The 24,114-nt window shown below is 40.4% G+C and overlaps 1 protein-coding gene across 1 annotated transcript; it reads right to left on the bottom strand.

Moving 5' to 3' along the window:
- Positions 1 to 290: 290 nt before the first annotated feature.
- Positions 291 to 23,960, bottom strand: LOC101847643 (ATP-binding cassette sub-family D member 2). Its single transcript, XM_005094098.3, has 10 exons — positions 22,663 to 23,960; positions 15,080 to 15,260; positions 9,952 to 10,076; positions 9,365 to 9,518; positions 7,656 to 7,750; positions 4,914 to 5,059; positions 4,545 to 4,690; positions 3,641 to 3,725; positions 2,826 to 2,951; positions 291 to 1,205 (listed from the first exon to the last, which is right to left on the bottom strand). The coding sequence occupies exons 1-10, from the start codon at positions 23,623 to 23,625 to the stop codon at positions 938 to 940; spliced, it is 2,289 nt and encodes a 762-aa protein (XP_005094155.1). The 5' UTR covers positions 23,626 to 23,960; the 3' UTR covers positions 291 to 937.
- Positions 23,961 to 24,114: the final 154 nt, after the last annotated feature.

Below are 24,114 nucleotides of genomic sequence, written 5' to 3'. Positions count from 1 at the left end.
AGAGGAAAATGACAATAGTAAGGATTAGGAAAGAAAAGGCAGCAGTTCCCTGTTGTAGATCAGGCACAGTTATGAGCGTGACATGAATCAGCCCATTTACAATTCTACTGTGCTTGAACGAGAAAATGACCCCTTTGGGAATGGCCTAAAGACACTACAGTCAGTGGCACTGCCCCATATAAGAAACACATGAAAAGAAGCTGAGGGGAGGAAGGGTGATAAGCAATTACTTATGAAAACAAACAGGTTTCTAAACAACAACAACAATAAACCTGAACAAAAAAAAATGATTGAAGTGATCTTTGGAACTTGACAAAAGAGAAACTAAACAATATAAAAAGGTCTGACATTTCTCTAAATTCACATTTCAGAGCTATAAGTTAGAGAAAACGTTGTACAACTGAACAAAGGTCATACAGGAGCTGCTAACATTTTGACAGCATTGGTGCTGTCTTGTGACAGTTTCTGCTTTTTCTTATCCTTGAATTTTGGAAGAGTAATACTGACAAGTTCAAATATTTCTGTAAATGACAAATTTTCTTTCTCCAGTCAATATTCCAAGAAAGTCTACAACTTACACAGACAATACATATTTAAAAGTCTTACAATGAGGAATAATCAATATTCAAATTAACAAAGTTATATTTTAGATTCTAAGCAATTACAAGATTCAAATATAAAAGGAAAGGGATCAGAAAAAGACAGCCTGTTGCAAGACATTACAACTCGTTTTTGGTTAATACGAATTTTTTCTTGTGGTAAATTTGAGAGAAACAGCCTCCTTTCAGAAGGCTTATAATATTATCACAAATTTCATTTGTGTGCACCATACACACTCTGAGGCACCAAAATGATCGAAATAACGAAACTCTCAGGGAACACAAAGACAAAACCACTCTGATGGACATTAGGGGATGGACACGTTAGCCTCAGCTCTTCAGTCTGAATTCTCAATTTCAAAAGAACTGTCTCCGTTCTCTCCCTGCTCTTTAGGACTGTCTCCGTAGGACTCTGTCAGCAGAACCGAGTCCTCCCCAAGTAGCGTGCAGAGCTCCTGAAGTCGTTCATGCATGCGAGGCATTCCTGCCAGCTGGCTCTCCAGCTTCTGCTTTTCTTCGTTCAGAGACAGTCGCGTGCTTGTGTCGAGCTCTTCCATTCTCCAGCCTCCCTCGCCGTCAAACTGAAGCAGGTGAGAGTGGAATTTCCTGTGGCAGACAGAGGATTCATATTACACAATGTTCACATTTGGTGAATACACAGCTTTCGGTATGTAACTTTCACAAAAAACTTCCAAGGGTGTCTCTTTTGTTAAGATAACTTTTGTTTTATGAACAAACTTTTCTTATTCAGGATTTCCAGGGTATGTACTCCTCTAAAATGGAAAAAACTTTCATTCCCATTTCATCAATGTTAAAAATAAAAAGACTAGAATATATTAAAAACTTTTTTTGGTAAGTGTTTTACGGCGCTCGCAACTGCATCAGGTCACAGTATAGAGTAATATTACCGGTTCGGTCAACATTTGGACAAAAATAAGTATGTCAATTTTAAAGCTTTATATCTCCTATTTGCCTTTCCTGACAGGTAAACCGAAACTTGCTACAGGAAGCCCTGAGATTGGATGACCCCAGGAATGTACTGTTTCAGTTTGTTCGCATATTTGAGGCCCTGACCTGGTGCGAAAGTGACGCTCGATTTATTTACGTGTTCCGTCACATTTTTTTGGTATTCTCATGGGTTCGGGCAGTATTTTGACATACGGTCATTTTCAATTATTATCACATTTGTTTCTTTGCAAACTTAATAACATGATTTTTAATGCTTGTTATCAACACCTGGACACAATGATAGTGTGTCTAAATTGGTTTTCACCATTTATAGCTATTTTAATGAGTATGTATCTGACCCACTCTACTACACTGGTATCTATCTGGCTCACTCAACTTTACACTGGTATCTGACTCTACTACACTGGTGTCTGACTGTATTACACACTGGTATCATCCAATGTTAACTCTTCTGGGGGAAGAACTTCACGCTGTTTTGCTCATCTGATGAAGAAAAAGCTGTCTTAAGGACTATTTTTAGCAAAGTGCCGCCGTCACTGTAATGTCAACGAAAGTAAGGGAGTTTGCTTTAGGTTTGTGTGACACTCTTTTGGGGTTAGATTTAAAAACAAAATTTTAAACGATTTTTCTTTTGCTCCAGTGCCCGGAAACGAAAAAAAAAACTTGCGGCCCGAACCAGTACGATTACTCTATGAGCACGTGGGACACACTAAACATTTTTAGTTGGTAGGAAATTTTGAATTTTGCCCAGGTGGCGGCCAAAGCGTACTCTTAACGATTTTAGACCACCAAGGGATCTTTAACGTGCACAACTTGCACACAGGACCTCCAAGATTTTTCGCCTTTGTCCGAGAAGGCTAGGTGTAGATCTTTCCTACCAGAAGATCAGGGGTGAGGCTGAAAGACAGCAGTAGAAAGGCTGCAGAAAGAGTCAGGAGCCCAGAGGATGGGGCAAAGGAGGTGAAAGGGTGGGGGCAGAAAGTGGAGACGAAAGCAGACGACAGAACATTGCTAGACAGCAGGAAAGGACATGAAAGGAGACAATCTTAGAGAAGAAAATTTTTCCGTCGCTACCCTGATTCGAACCCGGGACCTTTGAATGAGAGGCGAATACCTTAACCTCTAGGCTAAGAGAGCCCTCAGAATAGAATTTAATGGACAGAGAAAGAGGTTGAGTCAAATATGCCATTTTAAAAATCGTTACAGTATTTGGACATTAAGAGCCTAAAACACATGTAATTTGGAAAGAGAACTGACCAGAGTGTGGGTCTATGGGTGATGGTGAGCAAAGTGATGCCCACTTCTTTCAAGCCCAGGTAGATTTTGCTCTCCACGTCGATAGACACTGCACTGGTGCACTCATCCAGGAGGGCAAACTGGGGCCTGGTCATGTCGTGGAAAAAAAAAGAAACCATGAGAAAGAACAAATACTAAACTAAAAACAGCACACAAGCATGGACAGAATTGGTGACAAATGCAACGACAATCTTATTCACTCATAATACAAGAAATTTGTGCTGGTCTCATTAAATAACAATAAAGACCATCCATGAGAATTACCCAAAACTTCAAAGGAATTATCCAAAGCTTCGAAGGAATTATCCAAAACTACGAAGCAGAAATCCTGAAAACTATCATTCAAAAGATACAAGAGCAGGAAGCCTTTCAAAAATTAAAATCTTATTTTTCCATTTCGCTTCCATCAGAATTGTTATCTACCACAAGACCTTCTTTGCATTGCCTGAATGAACACACTCAGTCTATGGACAGGTCAGCCGAAAACATTTGTAGCAAATGACTGCTCTAAACAGGCATGGAAGCCCACTTGTCTTGGAAAGGACTGACAATAACTGCTTAGGACAGGTTGAAAATATTGGGAAAACGCAAGGATGTCACGGAACAGTGGACATTAAGACAGATGACTGCTATGGAGAAGTGATCGGCCACTTAGGCACGTTTGAATTCTAAAACATAACCTTTTATGTCCAGAAAGCAAACATCTGGGCTCTGCCTAAAAGAAAAGGTATCTTTTTAAGTTGAAAGACAAGGGTTCTGTCATTATGATCACTCACTTATGGTAGAAGGTCCTGGCCATTCCCATTCTCTGTTTCTCTCCACCAGACAAAACATCCTTCCAGTCACACTCAGCATCCCAGCCTGAGAAAGGAAGGAGATACCATGACAACATTCGTGAAAAGGAGAGTTTGACAAACATACTGAGACTGCAATAAATGAAACTAATTACATGTCTGGATACAGTCTTTTCAAAATGAATTCATCAGCTGTACCTCTCACTTGCACAACTGCAGAGCATCTGTAGACTGAAACAGAAAACATTATCTATTCAATCTATAGGTAGAAGGCAGTCCTCATGGGCAGGACAGGGAATAGCATTGTTTCATAATGTGAGGGGATATTCCAACAAAATACAAGGGCATGCAACTTGGAAATCAGATTTAAGTCACTTTTTCACATATAGCTCAAGACGGTCCAACCCATTTTGAAAAGCAGTGATCATCTTTCCAGTAGAAACAAAAAGAATGAAATTGGAACACAAGATCAACAATTTAATGACAAACATTTTACAAGCACTGCATTCATTGGCCGTGCAATAAAGTGTTCAGGAAATCCTTCTGTCTCATTTTGTTAGAACAGCCCCTTGCACTACACAGGTTGGCACACTAACTGTATTGCCTATATCCTTGATCACTTGTAAAGATAAACAGGGAACAGCTTTTCCCAAACCACCCAAATTGTGGACAAAACCCAACACCAGACAGATGTGCCAACTGGCTACAAAAAATAAATCCTGAGATTTTCACTCTGTGAAAATATGAGTGGGGAGACTCAAAATGTATGTATCACATTGTCACATACATGTTGTATCAATATTTTTTATATGAAGTCCCTGAAATAAGGCAAAATCGGGACTATGTCAGAAATCTGGATTTCCCGACTAGAAGAGATCACACATACCTCCTTCCCTGTGGACAATGTGCTCCAGGTGAACAAGCTGCAGGATGGCCATAAGGTCAAGGTCGGTACAGTTCTTGTTTCTCATATCTTTCAGGGAGTCTGGGTAGATCACCTGGTCACGCAAGGTGCCGATGGACATGTATGGTCTGGCAAGAGGAGAACAGGGACCCAATTGTTAATCACAGTTATTCACATACAGTAGCAGAATGAAAATGAGGATTTTGTTGAGCTTGGGAGATTAACTGATTAAATTGACATGGAGACACAATTGGCTTTCTATCCCTCTTTTCACTTACTTTAAAAAAAAAGAGATTAACAAATAACTTATGAGGCAGAAGAAACTTAAAAAATGCAACTCTATTTCTATACCTTTGGGGAATATAGAACATAGAAGATGGTGGTGGCTTGCACAGTTTTCCTCCATACACAGGCCACAGACCATTCAAGATGCGAAACAGTGAGGACTTGCCACAGCCATTGGGGCCAGTGATCAACAAATGCATACCAGGCTCCATCTGAAATTGAACAAGTATTTAGATTTGGGGTGAATATTTTGTGACACTACCAACACAATATAATCAATCTACTCATATTAGAGCAAAGAAGCTTAAAACAATACTGAAAAAGACAAAGGAGTAGCCCTTACTGAAGCATCAGACAAAAGTATAAACCCTATCACACGGCGCACCGGCAGTGGAATTTTAGTTGCCGCGGGGGATTCCCCGCCGGGCGCCTTATCACGTCGGGGTCACGGGGGTCAGCTCCCTGTCGCGCTCTGTCTGGGCCGACCTAATTTTTGGTACTTTTCAATGTACAATTTAAGGTGTATCCTTGTATTTCTGGTAATTCTCATTTAGTGCACCCAAAGCACGCATTTCTGCTCTTGAGACTCAAAAAAGAACAAACGTTGTAACTAGTCTGGTTATTTCGTTAGACGCGCTGGAATCGGCAATGCTAAATTGTAATTTTTTAAAGACTAGCATGAATGAAAAAAAATCAATATAAAAATAAAGGCATCGTCAAAATCTGTCGAACTTTTGGAACATGAACGACATAACATTGGTGCAGATACTCAGAAAAGATGGTATCTGCGCATATAATAGAAGGCTGTAATTTTACAATTTTATCCATTGGGCACACAATTCGCTATGAAGTAATTCCTCCAAATACAACTTTAAGTGTCTAATATAATCGTGAATATTCGCATATTTTCTCGAAAGTTTATAAAAGTTACCATGAAGTTTCTCTATGAAAAGTACAAATCGATTTTAGTGCTAGAATACATCTTCAACGTAGATCTAATACATGAACAGTATTTGTTACACTCCAGAAATTCCTTACTTTTCTTAAAACACTAGGTCTAGGTTTTGTAAGTTGACTGAATAATAGGGATGACTTCTCGTAAATGGGTTATAAGAATAATTTCGAGCTTTCCAGGGACACTGAATCAGCACCAGACTTTTCCAGCTTTTTTTCCATTTCTATGACCATTTGCAATAACTGACAATGTGACTGATTTCTTTACATTCCTAATTGTGTCCGCGCATATTTCCTACACAAAAACTAAGAATGAATGTTTTAGCTGTCATTATTTTTATTCCATACAAGAAGTTTATCTCTACCCATGTATTTACACGGTTTTGTGGTTTTTTTAATCGCTTATATTATATCTTTTTAGTTGTATGCAGGCTGCCACAGACACAGCATGATTCATGAACAAACGCAGAGTAACTTTCTCTTGTTTAATAGTAAAATAAGAGCTAACGCTGATCGTCTTTAGTTAAAAAATGCAGATGTGCATCTTTCTTCTCTTATAACTTGACTATTACTACTCGCGCAGATTTAAGATTTCTCATGGTAAAAGACATGATATTCGTAGTCAGTTCAACACAGATTTTAGAGAGATCTGTTGAGCCTTTTTTAAATTAACAATCATTCATTCATAAGTTTGTAACTAAAATAGGACAAATTGGGTACTCTACAAACACTTCGTCTAGAACAAAAACTAAGGCACAGAAACTAACAATTCTAACGCAGAATAAATCTCAAGACATTGAGCTTTTAGTACATCTGCCTAATGGTTTGCCATGTGGGATGGGGAAGAAGTTATATCGTTTTAAACATAGTCAAAAATGCGAACTTCCTGACCGACACCGGCAAAGTTGCTTCAGGGCTAATTAACCCCGTGACCCCGAGCCGGGGAGCTCCGGCGGGCTGCTGAGTCACGCGAACTAAAAGTAACAGAATCGGGCGAAAAGTGACGCCGTGATCAGTACATTTTCATTTAAAAAACAAAACATGGTTGTTGTTGTTATTGTTTTCAAATCCCTTTAGCTGCGAGCATTTCGCTCTTGGCAGCGCAATGCCTCCCTCAAGTCACTACATGTCCTTGCCATCTGGTCAACGCCAGAGTACAACAAAACATGGTAAATCCAGACAGCTTGAAAATTTTTAACAGCAGGCTAACTGCAAGAAACAAAGAAAAAAACTGAAGGAAAGGGTATATAATGCCTATATCTTAAGCAGCCAAAGACATTACATATATGACACTAAATTTTCATTTTCTAGAAAAGATGTGAGGCATCATAATGAAATCAGGCATTTGTCAAAATAATGAAAGCTAAGAAACCAGCATTATTCTTCCCTTGCCCAATTTTTTTAAAAATTAAAAAATTTTGGCTCAACACTTTTTATGTTCCATATATAAACACAATTCTGTGTGGATATTATTGAAAAAAGTTGATCGAAAGCACGAGAAATAGTAAATAGGCAGTTTTTAAGGACTCTCAATCTTTGGAAGTCACCAAGCTTTGCAGACATTTTCTCGCTCATTTTACCTCCAACATCAGGTGACCCCCACCACCTTTAATTACAACTATCTCCACTTCTGTTCAATATAGATGCATTTTCTTTCGATTCAAAACAAATACATATGAACAAACTTTAAGATAATACCAATAACTCCATAAGCTCAAAAATTGAAGAGCGTCCGATTCCATCGCGCCGTGAAACATATACCTCCACGTCACTCCTACAAACATCTAATGTAGATTCAATCAAGATCAACTCCAAATTTCTTTGATAAGCTCAAAGTGTTGCAATGGTACATACCTTCAAGGAGAGGGACTGAACGATGATGTCCCCATTTGGTGTGATAATTGGAAGATCTTCAATGATGATTGTTGACTGAGTGTCAACCACAGTACCTGTACAAAACAAAAATAGAACAACTGACATGGTGAGGACGGTGAATCATAACTGACTGACTGACTGACTGGTAAAGGATATGGACTTAATAAGACTCAAACATTTCCCCTTCTCTAGTAAATATTGGCATATGTTTTCTGTCGTCTTGTTCACTTCTCAACTGCACATCAGACCAAAATCTTCAGCTTCCTTATCAGCCAAGGAAAAACTACAGATACAACAGTGAAGAGAAGCGGGGAAGCGGAAAAGACATGAGTCAAGGCATTAAGAGGCACTTCTAACAAAGAACAAAACCCATTTTTCTACCCTCAGGTAAAAACACATTTGTGAGGCAGCGTGGTGGAATCAGGCTCTCGTCAAAATAATCAAAATGAAGAAACTTGCATTTTTCCGCAGGTTTGTGAATTTTTATCAAATTTTTGTTTTTTGGCTCAACACTTTTCGTGCCCATTAAAGAACTCATTTCCGTGTGGATTTTTCTTTAAAATGTTGATTAAAGACACAAAAAACTTAAATTTTCAGTTACCACGAACTCTTAAGCAAAGGAAATAACTTGTAATCTTTGGCGGCCATTTTCTCACTTATTTTACCTCTGAAAACAGGTGACCCCACCTCCTACATTCACAAATATCTCGACTTGTATTCAAGATAAATTGAGATTTTTTTCATCCAAATGAAGACCAGTGAACACGCTTTAAAATGATACCAATAACTCTACATATCCAAAAATTGACGAGAGCCTGATTCCACCACGCTGCCTCACATTTACAGTTGACTTTCACTTTAGAGTAAAAGAATTACAGCGAGAAAACATGCCATACGTCATTGATGTGTTTCAAATACGAGTGACTGTTTGTACCAAAGCAAGCGAGAGCAGGTACGTGACAAACACCTGAGTAGCACTTCATAGGATTAATGCTTCTTTGCTTTTCAAATAAACACAACTTCCTTTGAATGCTTACATAAAATGTGATAGAAGTAGCAGTGGTGTGGTACTGCGAGTAATGAAATTTTCATTCTTGTTGGTACTGTAATTTAATAAATACATAACCAGTGTTACAGGCCAATCACATAAATGAACATTTCCTACTATGAATAATTAACACAAATGTGTCACGACGCGGTGGAATCAGGCACTCGTCAATTTTTTAGCATGTGGAGTTAATGTTATTATTTTAATGCTTATTTATTTGTCTTGCTTTTGGTGAAAAACGTACCTATTTATCTTCAATAGAAGTCGAGATATATGCAATTGAAGGAGGGGGGGGTCGCCTTGTTTCAGAGGTAAAATTAGTGAGAAAATGGCTGCCAGAGTTTGGTGACTTCAAATGCTTTTGAGTCCTTGGAAACTGTAAATTTACATTTTCTATGTCTTTAATCAACGTTTTTCAATAAAATCCACACAGTAATGAATTTCTAATGGACATAAAAGATGATGAGCTAAAAAATAAAAATTCATCAAAAATTGCATGGAGGAAAAGAAATGCATTGTTTTCTTCGATTTCATTATTTTGACGAGCGCCTGATTTCACCACGATGCCTTGCAAATACTACTATTGCCTTCAATACCAGAAACTAGTTCTTTTATAATTCTCAGTTGTTATGACTATTACCTTTTTGAAGAAGAGGTCCACTGATTCTCTCATGGTGCAACTTGTTACTCTTTGGTTTGGACACGGTGTTCCTCTTGTACTTGCCTAGACTCACATCATCAAACACTTCAAACATCTCAGACACACGTGACGTGTAGCCAGCAAGTTCTGTGATCTGTGATGAAAAAATCCAAAGAACAACAACTTTAAAAGTAAAACTCTTATTCCAAGTGTTTTTACATTAGTCATGAAATCATAAGACGAGAGTTAAATTCATGGTAGAATAAGTATTGACGATGCCTAAGAAAGGTGCTTTACTCTATTTTACTCTCTAAATCTAGTTGCAAAAGGTTGTTCTTCTTAGCAGTGACTTCTGTACTTAACAACCAGAAAAGTCTTAATAAAGAGGAGGTCTTCAGAGAGGAAGTGAAAGTGTTGTATCCAATCTCAAAAAGAATTCATCTGGAACACACAAGCATGCTCTTTGTCTTACTTGACAGCTCTGTGATGTGAGAGTAAAATAAAACTTAAACAACCTGCTGAACCATCAAACCCTAAAGTCAAGTAATACATATGAAAAATCTGAAGATGGCTTATGAGAGACAAACCTCCTTATATGAAGACATCATCCTCTCAATGGCATCGGCAGAGTTGATCAGCAGATTTCGAGCAGTGGTGAAGTATTTTGTTCTTTCACTCACGCCTCCATCAACATCATCTTCAACACTTGAGCCTGAAACATAGTTTAAGAAATCAAAAAGCATATTTATAATTAATACTGCATTGTTGTTCTTGTGTGCATTATATGATCCTCCATAGCTGTGGCCTTGGTGTACTGTATGAGGGCCTTGCACTCCCATCTCCTCAATAGGGCCACTATAGATGTCGTTTGTTCCATCTTTTCTATAGGCGTTGACTTAAAAGATCCAACTTCATCAAAGAAAGCAGAAAAATCCAAAGATCCCTGCAGGACTATTTACCAGCCACAGTGAACAAGCTGAACCAAACCCCAGAGGCACCATCATGGGAAAAGAAAAACACAAACATAATTATACACACGTCCATTCCTATGTTCACCACAAAAGATGACCACAGCGACCTGAGCAAGAAATCCCTCACCCTGTCCATGCTTGAAGAAAGATACCCCCGAGAAGCATGGATAAGGATCTATACAGATGGATCTGCTACTGATGCTGTGAAAAGAGGAGGAGCCGCAGAATATGTTCTTGTTCTTGTTTCAGGAAGCAACATCCCTGCACTCCGGACATGTCCATTGATGCTCCGTTGCTCTCTCCAAAATGTTGCCGAGGGTCCCTCTACTGATTGTGCCAGTGCACATCTGGTTGAACGTTCTTCTGTTCTTTCCTGCAAGGATGCCGGATTTTCCGCTTCCTTTTTTTATTCCCAAAAGCATCATCCTCTCCACGGCAGTACTGGCCTCTGCCTCCCTATCTTCCTCCTCAATCAGTTGGCGAGAAAGACATTTCAGGATCTCGACCCTATCTGGTTGAACCGTATTGTCAACTAAGGTGGCCTCACCAGCCAATCTGTCGGCTTTTTCATTTCCCCTAACACCTGCATGGCCAGGGCAGAAAATCCATGTGAGCGATCGTATAGGCGTTGGTTCGATAGCCTGAATCCATTCCGTTCTCAGGAAACCTTTTTCGATCCTTCTGAGGGTACACATGGAATCAGTGATAAGAACAGCATGGGTTGTGTGGGGGCGATCTTGGGTCATCCAATCAAGTGCTTTCGTGATGGCTTCAATTTCCATTCGCATACTTGATGTAGTCCTGCTGCAGGCTCCAGATGCACTGTGTATGATTTTATTGTTGGCGAATGCAACAAATCCCCATCCACTTCTCTGGCTATCTCTTTTCACTGAACCATCTGTATAAATTATAGGATCCCCTGCTTTTGAGTTTGTGTCAACAATCTCGTTGATATCGCTCTCGTTGATGGCAGCCGCAACATTTCTTCTGTCTCTGCCCATGCTTATTTTGACCTCGGTGAGGTCCCTGTATTCTCCGGCCACCTGCTCCCATTCTTCGCCTAGTGGTAGGCTCTCAGGTACACAGATTGTTCTCAGGGAATCCTCTGCTTCCGCCATCCAAGATTTTCCTCTCTTGATTCTGACTCTCCTGTTGTCATGAAGTGCTTTGTGAAGTGGATGATCCTTCTTGCCCTTTACATTGAGATACATCTTTGCCTGAGCTATCCTATGGCGTACTCTGATGCCACTTAAACCTAGCAAGTAGCGCATGCACAATATTGGAGTGTCCTTGGTGTAGCCCAGCACTGCTCTCATTGCCTCATTCTGCACTCGATCCAGCTTTGCGATCTGTGTGTCGGACAGCGTGAGACAGCCCAATCCGTAATCAATGACAGACAGGACGACCAGCTGCAACATCAGGAAGAGCACTCTTTGCGGAATCAGAGCAGCCGCCATGGTCTTGATTGCACCAACACCTCGTTTGGCCTTTGTTACCACATGATTCACATGCTTGTTGAAGGATAACGACCTGTCGAAGACGATTCCCAGATACTTCAGCTCTGACTGTCTGTCGATAATCTCATAGTTGCAAGTGATTGGTGGAGTTATGTCTTGGACAATCCTGTTATTGAGGGAACACCAAAGTACCTGCGCCTTTGAAGGATTGATGACTGCTTCATTTTGGTCGCACCATTTTACAACTGAGTGAAGTCTTTTCTCCATGTTCCTTGCCATCTGAAGTCTGTCATCTCCGTGCTCGTATGCCATTATGTCATCCGCAAAGCTCAGGACACGTCCAGATTCTTTCAGATGCATCGTTACCTGTGCAGTGTACACATTGAAAAGCACAGGAGAGAGGGGGATCCTTGGGGCAGTCCTGGAGCAATTGATACCGGATCTGAAGTCCATTCACCCTGTCTCAGGGCCATTTTTCTCTCCACCAGGGCTACTGCTACCCATCTCACCAGCCATATGTCTACATCAAATTCCAGGAGACGGTCGATCAAATGTTTATAGCTGACTCGGTTGTAAGCATCCTCAAGGTCAAGTGCCGTCACAACTGTTTCCTTCCGCTGCTGAAAGCCTTCATAGATGTCGTACGCCATGACAGCCGCATTCACTGAGGTTTCTCAATGGGGTCTATAGCTGCCAAGCTCATTTGGCAACAGGGACTTCCTCTCTTCCTCTGTAAGTGTGCTGATATTCGTCCGGCAACTATCTTTTCCAGAATTTTCCCATAGGTGTTCTGCATGGCTATCATCCTGTAACCACTGAGAGCCGAGTGGTCTTTTCCTGGTTTGGGGATTGGTATCAACCAGCTGTGCAACAATTCTTCAGGGATTTCACCAGTGCCAATGCTTTTGTTGAAGTCTTTTGTTATTCCTTCAATCATCTCATCATCTGCCTCTTTCATGTGGCAATATCTTACACCATCCGGCCCTCCAGCACTGTCCTTGGCATGTTTTATCGTTCTGGAAACCTCTTCTGTAGATATCACATCCTCGTAGTTTGCATACATTTCTGGTGTCAGCACTCTAGAAACATCTCTTTCAACTTCCTTTCTTGAGTCAATATTTCCCTAGTGTGTTTGATGGATGAATCGGTCCAAGAAAGCCCTACCTTTCTCCTCATCAGTTTGGAGTGTCTTTCCTGACTCGTCCTTCACATTCACGGTGGTTTTTGAGTGACCCTGTCCACACATCTTCTTTTGCAGTTTCCAGAACGTTGAGAGTGCCTTCTCAGCTGCAATGTTTTTTACAAACTCTTCCCACTTTGCTGTTTTGGCCAGATGGGCTTCAGCTTTGAACCTATCTCGGGCTTGCCTCATCTTCTCTCTAGCAGCCTCCCTTTCTTCCTCAGTGACAATGGGGTTCTTCCTCTTTCTTTGCCAGTCCTTAACAGCATTCCTCTTCTCTTTCCACAGGCAATCGATTTCATTGCTCCACCATGGTGGCTGCGTTACGTTAGATCTTGAGGGTTTTCTGTTCCAGGCCTTCTTTCTCAGGCCTCCCAAGACCGAGGTGTCTGGTTTGTACTTAAACACCCTCTTGACCTTTTGTCTCACTGTCTTTCCACCCTTTGATATAAGAACTGAGCATGGTAGGTGGTCGCTACCGTGATCTGCCAGTACACTCCATTGTGTAAAAGCCACCTGTTTTGATCAGGGCCAGATCTATATTGGAGTCCTGTTCACCAGTTCTTTGAGATAGTCTTGTCATGGTGGAAATGTTGAGCATGTGGAGATCACTTTCAATCAACTTGCTGTCCAAAGCCTTTCCCTGACCATTTTCGTTGACATTACCCCAGGTCGAGCTTCTGGCATTGAAGTCCCCAACGATCAGGACAACATTCTCCAGAATCGCAGAATATGTACAGTTCCAAAATGGATGACGACAAGAAGAGGCCGTCCCAACAGGGCGACACTGTACAAACTACAGGGCAGAGACGGAGGCTTTAATACATGCAGCTAACATAATTAAAAATGTGGAAGACCCCCCAAAGCCAAGTAGTATTCCTACCTGACGCATGTCAGTACTGCAGGCAATCACTGCCGGCAAACTACCAAGGCTACGAGAAGTAATTGAGGACACCCCATGTCTGAGGATCATGCTACAGTAGATTCCATCGCACTGTGATGTCTTAGGAAATGAGCAGGCAGATAGGAGGGCCAAACTAGGAGCACAGAAAGAACAACCAGACAACAGTGTTAACTACACAGAAATAAAAACTATCATAAATACCATATTTAAAGCACCACAGACACCAGATAGCTACCATGAGCTGCCCCACAAAGAACAGGTGATTATCTTTTGAATAAGAACCCAACACACAAGAGTGAGACAACATATATATATACAGATGTTTTAAACTAGTAAAATCAACAAACTGCCAGTTTGGAGAGGCGGACCAAACTGTTGAACACATCCTTCAGCACTGCAAGACACACAGGGCCCTGAAACAGGAAACATGGCCAACCACATTGACACTACAAGAGAAGCTAAACGGGCCGACAGACGAACTGAGCAGGACGGCCCAATTTATGACAGATACCAGACTTCAAGTGTGACGCGATCGAGAAGCCGAAAAAGTACTGCACCAAAATAATGTCCTTTAGAAGGTAAAGAAAAACTTGATTAGTAGGAAAAAAGACTATACCATAGGTAGTTAAGCTAAAATTCATTGTGAGTTGACACAATAAGGCCAATATCTTGCCGGAAACAGTCTGGATAAAGAGTAATGTAAAGAAGCAAACGACATCAGAGCATCCGCAAAAGAGAGGGAAGCAACAGAAACAATGATGCCACGGTGACAAAAGAGACAGTTTGACAGAAACGAATAAAACCTCTAATAACTTTTATTTGCTTAAAAACTTGAGATGATTTTCACCATTAAATCTTCAATGCATTAATTTTTTTAAAAACCAGATACTTTAAAAAAAAATCTTGTTCAAAACAAGTTAAATCTACTACAAATTTCAGAAGATAATATCCTAACTGAATACAAAAACTTCACCTGATAAACATTAAACACTGAAGGCAAAAGGACTAAGGTATCATGCACAACCTGCCCCCCCAAAAAAAACCCAAAAAAAACCCAACACCAATCACACAAAAAAACAACCAACCAACAAACAAAACCAAAAAAACAAGTGCCTCATTATTCACTACCAAAAAACAACAACAATACAGAGAAAGGTGTCTTTACTACTGGAGAAAACAAAGAGTTAAGACAACTGATCTTACCATCTTCTCTGATGCCAGTGGCTGTGATGATAGGTACTGCCACCATGATCAGGCCACTGGCACTCCACACATACTTCATGAGGAACTGCTCAAGCATAATGTACCACAACCGCTTGCGGAAAATCAAGTCCATCTGAGCTACCAGGGAGTGATAGCATTTGCTCAGCATGGACTCCTCAATCTGAAAAACGTAAGTTACATTTATTTAATCAACACCTTTTTTTCAAAATGACATTACAAAACACCTTTAAAAAATATTTTTTTTAGTGGGAGTTTTTAGTTTATTTTTTTTAAGGTTTTACGCGGCTCGCAACTGCATAAGGTCATATCAGCGCCAACGGGTGGATGTCAACAGAAAAGTCCAAACGGGGAATCAGGCTTACTCTGCTCACCTCTCTAGCCTTAACAGCACAAAGTCTGCTTCGACTATCAATGGACCCCGGAAATAGCAGTTCACAAGAGAGTGACAAACATACAAAAGAAGTAGAGGAAGAATGACGATAGTAAGGAAGGAAAGAAAAAGCAGCAGTTCCCCCCCAAGAATGATCCAGCACTGTATAAGCATGACACTGATAAAACAGCCCATTTACAGTTCTACTGAGCATAAGAACATGTTAATATCCCCCCTTTGGGAATTGCCTAAGACACTTCCTTCAGTAGCACTGCTCTGGGAAAGGCTTAATATACGAGTCTTACGGCACTTGCAACACAATAAGGATAAGGTCATATAAGAGCCGAAGATTAGAGGTGTTACAAGAGAGTAACAAACACAAAACAGAAAGAGGAGAGAAAAAGGACGATATATGTTTGACAAGAAAGAAGGAGCTAACCACACCAGACCACCCGCCAACCACCCATTACAAAACACTGACAGGCGCAAAGCTGTCATAAATAACTACTCGAGTCCCCATCCTTAAAATACCAAATCAAACTTGACTAAATTTGATAATGACAAGAGAAGTATATATAAAGATGAAACAGACCTCAAACTTTCAAGATTAAATAGATGGAAACCTCTGCATTAAACAAGTGAAACTAGAGAGACTTTTGAAAGATTCAAATGACCAAGAACATCTGAATTGTTTTATATATATATATATGTATACATATTATTTTTATTTACTTATTTTTTCAGTAAGTGTATTATTGCGCTCGCAAATGCATTGGTCATAAGAGCACGGGACACATTAACCATTTTCAGTTGGTAGGAAATTTTAAATTTTGTCCGGGTGATGGCCGAAGCTTGCTCTTCTTGTCAATTTCGGACCACCAACGGATCTTTCACTCGCACAACTTGCACACGGGACCTCCGAAATTTTTTGTCTTATCCGAGAAGGCTAGGTACTAGATCTTACTTACCATATAAGATCAGGGGTGTGGCTGAAAGATAGTAGTAAGAAGGAGCCAAGGAGTAGCAGTAGAAAGGCTGCAGAAAGAGTCAGGAGCCCAGAGGTGGGGGCAAAGGTGGTGAGGGGTGGGCGCAGAACGTGGAGACGAAAGCAGACAACAGAACACTTAAAAAGCAGGAAAGGAGGTGAAAGGATTTGAATTGGGGACCTATTGAAAGAGAGGCGAACACTGTTACCTCTCGACCACGAGAGCCCCCTTGTAACATAAAAAGTTAAAATGGACATTCAATTCAATTAATTTTTGTATATTTTCAAAAAATCTTCAAAATTTAAGAAACTGAGTAATGAAATACAGACTTGCTCTACCAATGACCTATGAAATTTAATAAATTAGGCATACAATTTTATAAATGGTTATTGATGTTCTATAGTCAATGGGTATAGCAGCTCATGCTGTTCCTATTAACTGAGAGGCAGAGGTGGACACCCAGTTCCCAACAAAGTGGAAATAGTAAAGACTCAGCAAGCTTCCAATTTCCACTTATTATTATGTTTTTAGATTGGAATTTAACTTGAAGGTCTATCAGAGAAAAAAACACTAAATAACGTGTTCCAGAACAATTTGAATTCCTTTGAGAGAATAGAGTTTTTTAAGGGGCTCTTTTATGGTCTTACTTAGAGGTAAAGTGTTCCGCTTCCTTCTCCACTCTCCTTCCATCACCATCTCCAGCCTGCTCTCTGCTCTTCTCTCCCTTACTCCTGACTCTTTGTACTACTGCTACTCCAGTATATCTTTTATTGATGTCTTTCAGTTACACCCTAGATCTAAGAGTAGGTAAGATTAAACACCTCTAGCCTTCTCAGGAAAGGGTAAAAACATCTCAGAGGTCCCCTGTGCACGTTGCACCTAATATGTTAACTTAAAAGATCCCTTGGTGGTCATAAAATTGATGAGTAAGTAAGTAGGCTTTAGCTGCCACCTGGCCAAAAGTCAAAATCAACTTCTACTGAAAATACTTATTAGGTTGATTAAATACAAAAAAAATATTGATTTGAGTACGTTCAAAATCAGAATGTGGCTGCCTTAAATTGAAGGCAAGGGGTCTTTGCTGAAGAACCAGTAGCAAACCCCTGAGATCTAGCAAGGGAACGCAAAGAAGAGACGAAAGGAGCGTTTTTTCCCACCCACCGTACAACATTTTAAGTTTTGAGCCAGCACTGAAAAAAGATGCTTTGCTGCTCTCCTGTCAGAACACAGTGTTGCTTTGCAGGCTTTAAAAAAGAACAAATAATTTAGCAATTTCATTACAACCATGTCATGATGTTTCTTATATTTGTTCACATATTGGTAATTAATTTTTTTGGGGTCATTCTGGTTGCGAAAGTGTAGTAAATGGCAAACAGGGTTCAAATTTTCCAGTGGTAAGCATTTATTTTCAAGGGGTACAAAACAGTGCCTGTGAGCACACACATGAATGTAAAGTCAAAATGGTCTGAAATGACCTTCTATTGTTGAGACAAAATTTGTTTGTTTTAGTTTTTGTAAGTGTTTTACGGCGCTCGCAACTGCAAGGTCATATGAGCGCGCGGGACACATTAAGCTTTTTCAGTTGGTAGGAAATTTTGAATTTTGCCCGGGTTGCGGCCGAAGCCTACTCTATCGATTTTAGACCACCAAGGGATCTTTAACGAGCGCAACTTGAATACGGGCCCTCTGAGATTCTTCGCCCTTGTTGTCCGAGAAGGCTAGAGGTGTAGATCTTTCCTACCAGAAGATCAGGGGTGTGGCTGAAAGACAGCAGTAAGAAGAAGCAGAGGAGTAGCAGTAGAAAGGCGGTAGAAAGAATCAGGAGCCCAGAGAAAGGGGGCAAAGGAGATGAGGGAGTGGGGGCAGAAAGAGGAGACGAAAGCAGACGACAGAACATTGCTAGAGAGCAGGAAAGGAGGTGAAAGGAGACAAATTTAAAGAATAAATTTTTTTTCGGTCACTACCCGGATTCGAACCCGGGACCTTCGAAGGAGAGGCCAACACCTTAACCTCTGGGCCACGAGAGCCCCCAGTCGAAATTTGAGTAAAAAGAAGCACATCAACACAATAAAGATATATATATAATATAGTGACAGAGTGTCATTGTAAAAAAATAGCAAGGGACAAATGGGGAGTGACAATTTGAGATAGTCTTACAGGTGGTCATTAGAGCTGTTACATGATGTGTTTACACACATTATATGTATGTGTATTCATCTATCCATCCATCTAGTCATGTGTACATCACCTAAGGTCTTGTGACTTTATCATATTTTTCAGTCTAATTTTTCTTTGGGCACCATTACATTTTTTTTTTTAAAGCTGAATTTGGTGAGTGGAAAAGCAAAAAATCAACTGTCAAAAACCTTCTCTATTACTTTAAGCACTCACAGATTCAAACAAAATTAAGCATGCATGTAAGAACAAACAGTTAAGGGAGCATGCACTCTACTGTAAGTCAGAAGACTGACAAAAAACATGACATGACATACATGGTGTTGTTACAGTTGTACTGATATGGATCTTGAAATTTAAAAACTCAAACAAAGACAAAGTTGAAGCACTGTAACTCATTATACAAGGTCAAATGTTAGATAACATGGCAAACGTGACAGAAACTCAGTTTACAAGACTGGTGTTGAAGATGGACTCGAAACTTGGACACCAATTGCTATTTTTGAATCATGCAGAATGAAAAATTTTGATAATTGAATATCGTATGTTTGTAATGCACAACAACAATTCGTTATGATTTTACAGGTTGTCATGAGAAAGAAAAGAAAATTTGTCAGTGGTAACGAAAGCGAAAGCAGAATTTGATTTTCGAAGTGGTTAAGTACGGCTAGACTGCCAGTCTAGGCGTACTTAGATCTAGGTTTAGCACTATCGACTCAAGCCTGTTAAGTACACAGGTCTCATTAGATCTAGATCTAGTAATTATTCAGGTTCAAATACATGCAAGTCAGTAAGGCACCTTTTGGTTTTGTCTGAAATGATACTTTAAGCATTGCAAACTAAAAATTTCATTTACAATTCAGCCATCAATATTAAGTATGGCTAGACTGCCAGTCTAGCCGTCCTTAAGTACGGCTCTTAGGCCCTATTAACATTAGAAAACAGGAGGTTTAAAATACATGCACTGTCAACAAGGCACCTGGTTTCGTCTCAAATACAAATACTTTAGGTACTGCACACTAAAAATTTATATTTACAATTCAGTAGGCTTATTTTTTTTTAATGGTCAGTCTAGCCATCATATTTAGAAACGGCTAGACTGCCAGTCTAGCTGTACTGCCAGTCTAGCCGTCATTAAGTACGGCTAGCCTCTTCCTATGATTTTCCAGATTGAGACTCGCTTCTTGTTCACGGAAAGAATTCCGTAACGGGTGACCACCCTATGAAATCTAGATCATAACCCTAAACTAAACCTCCTCATATTATAACCCTACGCTAAACCACTAACCTTACTGTAATTTATCTAACCCAAATCAAGAGTCAAGGCAACCCCTCTCCCCTGAAACCCCTAGTAACATACATGATGGCAATGATATATATATATAAAATATATATATATGATATCAGGAGGCCTTCCATTGATTTTGATGGCCATTAATTATAACTAACTAGATTTCAGTTTTCGGTCAACAGAATCTTTCCCCTTGCCTTAATTACTGTTGAAAAATGCAACAGTTTTGTTTTGCATATTTATCCACGTAGCTTAACATCTCCACATGCATCATTATATGGCCACCTCTATTCTCACCCCGGGTGAGAACAGCGCAGGCGAGCCTTTTGGCTATTCTCACCCGGTGTGCGTTCACTGTGATAGCCTAGGCCAACCAGTGTTACAGTCACATAGCGTTCACCGTGAACAAACGTTCCAGCGCTCTTGTGTTGAAAGCGTGCAATTTTGTTTGTGGGCAGTGAGGGAGAAAGAGAGAGAGAGAGGAAGAGAGAGAGAAAGAGGGAGAGAGAGAGTGAGAGAGAGAGAGAGAGAGAGAGAGAGAGAGAGAGAGAGGGAGAGAGAGAGGGAGAGAGGGAGGGAGGGAGAGAGAGAAAAGAGAGAGAGAGAGAGAGAGAGAGAGAGAGAGAGAAAGAGAGAGAGAGAGAGAGAGAGAGACTTAGCGCGATTCGAAAAGTTAAATAGCTGTAGTATCTTTGTAATTTGTAGACAACCAAATTAATTTACTTTTTTTGTGTTTTAACAACATTTTTATCTTTGTTTGTCAATTTGATCGCCCACACCCATAGACAGTTTCAGAAAGAGAAAGAGGGAGAGAGAGCTAGAGTAGCAGCACGAGAACTTCCGGGCAAAACAAAATGGCGACCGGCAAAGTTAGGCTCGATTCGAAAAGCGAAATAACCATAGCATCTGATCTTTGTAGACGACCAAATTAGCTTTAAACTTTTGTGCTATAACGTCATTATTTCTTTGCTTTTGTCCATTTGACTGGACCATCCACATTGATAGACAGTATTCTGAAATAAGGAAAAAAGAGGTCCTGTCTCACACCGGGTGAGAATAGCCAACGCTGGAAAGTCTCCCCCGGGGTGAGAGGTCAATCATATTTTTATTCTCACCCGGGGTGAGGATAGCCACTTTCATATTTATAAATAGGCCGGCTCTATTTCTCCGAACGTTAGGGAAAATAAACTTGAACTCTAATTCTCGGAACGGTTTCCGTTCTCGAGATTTGTTGAATATAAGCGAATAGAGTGGCTCGTGTGTGTGTGTGTTAGTGTGTGTGTAAGGTGTGAACGGGGAGGGATTTTTTTTTAACATGAAAGGATTTTAGCTTTTGCTGGGTGACTAAATGCAAAATAGGTTACACTGCAAAGGTCGAGCAGTCTTGTTTCCTCGCAGTACCTTAAATTTTGGAGGTATTTCCAAAGGAAATAGTCTGGGAACATTGCCCCAACCACAACTGAAGTATCTCTGAATATTCAGACATTTAAAAATCTGTAGCTCCAGAAATTGAATTTGGTGCAAAAAATGCTTCTTCCCAGTCCTCGCAAAATGGCAGAATGAAAGGATGACGCCTAAATCTTGCAAATAACCCAAAAAATCTTGAGATCGGAAACCGTTCGGAGAAATAGAGTTCAGACTATCGGACTGAAGTCCGAATATGAAAAAATGTTATTCGGACTCTGATTCTTGTCCAGCATGACATCACTTTTGACTTCCGACTTCCTGTGACTCTTGACTCCAGCTTCCTGTCCTGCCTCACTTGTGACTCGCCTCAGGCTGGGTAGAGACCGGGATCACTTCGGGCAAAATGGCGTTTTGTGTAGGAGACGAGTTTTTATCTTTTATGATGAATTTGAGGCCGGCCTGAAAAGTTATAGCGCTTCTAATAAATGTTTATTTGTTTAGAGGTCATCAGAAGCAATTAAAAGTTCAGAAGGCTCGTTAGCGTGTGTCGGGGTCGGATGGGCGGCCTGCACACGTGTGGCTGTGTGCGTGTCGGGGAGGGGGGTGCACTATCGGTCCGGGTGTTGAACGTGTTGACTCGAGTCTAGCCGTACTTATTCTTAATATGATGGCTAGACTGACCATTTACAAAAAATAGGCCTACTGAATTGTAAATATACATTTTTAGTGTGTAGTACCTAAAGCATTTGTATTTGAGACGAAACCAGGTGTCTTAATGAAGGTGTATGTATTTTAAACCTCCTGTTTTCTAATGTTAATAGGGCCTAAGATAAGTGTATGGCTAGACTTCTTGTCTAGCCGTACTTAAGTACGGGTAGACAGTCAGGCTAGCCGTACTTAAGGACGGCTAGACTGTCAGGCTAGCCGTACTTAATATTGATGGCTGAATTGTAAATGAAATTTTTAGTTTGCAATGCCAAAAGTATTTGTATTTCAGACAAAACCAAAAGGTGCCTTACTGACTTGCATGTATTTGAACCTGAATATACTAGATCTAGATCTAATGAGACCTGTGTACTTTAACAGGTTTTAGTCGATTGGGCCAAACCTAGACTCTCAGTCTAGCCGTACTACGGCTAGCCACTTCGATATGAAAAAATGTTATTCGGACAGACGGCCTTATTTTCCCGAACGTTCGGTGAAACAGTCACTTCGTTATTTACGATTAAAGCCACTTCAGACTTGTTTGCGCAAAAAACTCACACTTGGAATGGAGAAAGCCTAAAAATTACACACACAAAAAAAAGACCAAACAGTCACTTGCTTCTCTTACCTTGTGCCCATTGTAAAATGCAATTTCTTCAGCATTAGTAATTATTCTTGAATGCATGAATCTCAAGTATCCCTTCCGGTTGGCTTCCTCAGCAACCAGTTTTCCGAATTTTGGAGACACTGTTCTCAATATCTTGGCAGTTATGATGATGACCACACTTGCAATGATAGTTGGAGTCTTAGAGCTGGCACCTCGACTACTGGCTAGTCTATATAAAGTGAAAGACATGAGGGCAACATCAAGTAGTGGCTTGGTCAGATGTGAATACAAATGGGCAAGAGATGATGTGAACATCGTAATGTCTTCTGTCAGACATTGATCAGCATTTGAAAGTCGACTGTCAAGGTTGCTGACACGGTAGTAAGTTTGATTGTTAAAATACTTTTCATATGCATGATTCACGAGGCGAGAACGAAAGACCAAAGCCAGCTTACTCTCGAGGAATCGGATCAAACTGTTGATGAATGTGGCAGGGACAGCCAAGAGGATCCACTTGGACAACTGCATTATAAATCTTGTAACATTTCGTTGTACAATTGTTTGAACAATACTTCCATCAAGCTTTGCGACATAAATAGAAAGGAATGTGCGAGCAATCAAACTGAAAGTGTGCACCAAGAGGAATCCAAACTCCTTACACCATATTCTTGGTATAATGATTTTCACCAAGTACCGCAACTGAGAATAGAACAGTTTGTCAACATTTGGACTGGCTTTATCCTTTTTGGCATCTTGCTCTTTTTGATTATGGGTTGGAGATTTCGCAGCATTTTTTTGGCCATTTTTGCTTTCTCCATCATCAGTTTTTTTCCTTTTGCCGTTCCCTGAAATCAGTTTAACAAGGTGTGGATAGTATGTGCGAAGACCGTAGGCTGCAACGACTGATAAAAAGGCATAAGTAGCTAACTTGCCTTTTCCTGCTTTTATCTTTTTCGCAGAATCGAGAAATTTGCTAGCAGACATGGTGGTAAAACAGACACGCTGGCGACAATTCTAACAGCTAAATTCAGGGTCAAAGTCAAACAGCTGATCATTGGTGTGCCCCGATCTCTCTTGGACTTGGCCTTGGTGGGCGGAGAAGCGCTTCGAGTTTGCGAAAAAAAAATCGGTAACAAGTTACACAGGCATGGAAAGACAAAAACCTTCAAAACCTTCGACTGGTATAAGCTTAGCTTCAGATCAACCCCTTTAGGCTTAAAAGGTCGATGACAATACAAAGACGGTCCACTAAATAACACTGGTGCGACCCACAGAAAGACTGTGATGTTTTGGTTGATCCATCTTTCCTTTCCTCTCCACTTCCGGTTCAACAGTCAAGCACACAAATGGTGCATTGCCACTTAGGACAGATAACTAGAATGTGCGTCAAAGGGTGTGTGTGTGTGTGTGTGTGTGTGTGTGTGTGTGTGTGTGTGTGTGTGTGTGTGTGTGTGTGTGTGTGTGTGTGTGTGT

Source organism: Aplysia californica, unplaced genomic scaffold (assembly GCF_000002075.1).
Source record: "Aplysia californica isolate F4 #8 unplaced genomic scaffold, AplCal3.0 scaffold00075, whole genome shotgun sequence".
Lineage (NCBI taxonomy): Eukaryota > Metazoa > Mollusca > Gastropoda > Aplysiida > Aplysiidae > Aplysia > Aplysia californica.
The sequence above is the reverse complement of the archived record's forward strand: the minus strand, read 5'-3'. Positions and strand labels throughout refer to the sequence as shown.

Excerpts from the sequence above, each read along its gene's own strand:
- LOC101847643 (XM_005094098.3), bottom strand. The coding sequence starts at position 23,625 with ATGTCTGCTAGCAAATTTCTCGATTCTGCGAAAAAGATAAAAGCAGGA. Across the intron at positions 9,519-9,951 it reads TGATGTCTTCATATAAGGAG|ATCACAGAACTTGCTGGCTA; the intron begins GTTTGTCTCTCA and ends TTTTCATCACAG. Across the intron at positions 7,751-9,364 it reads TGGACCTCTTCTTCAAAAAG|GTACTGTGGTTGACACTCAG; the intron begins GTAATAGTCATA and ends TGTTTTGTACAG.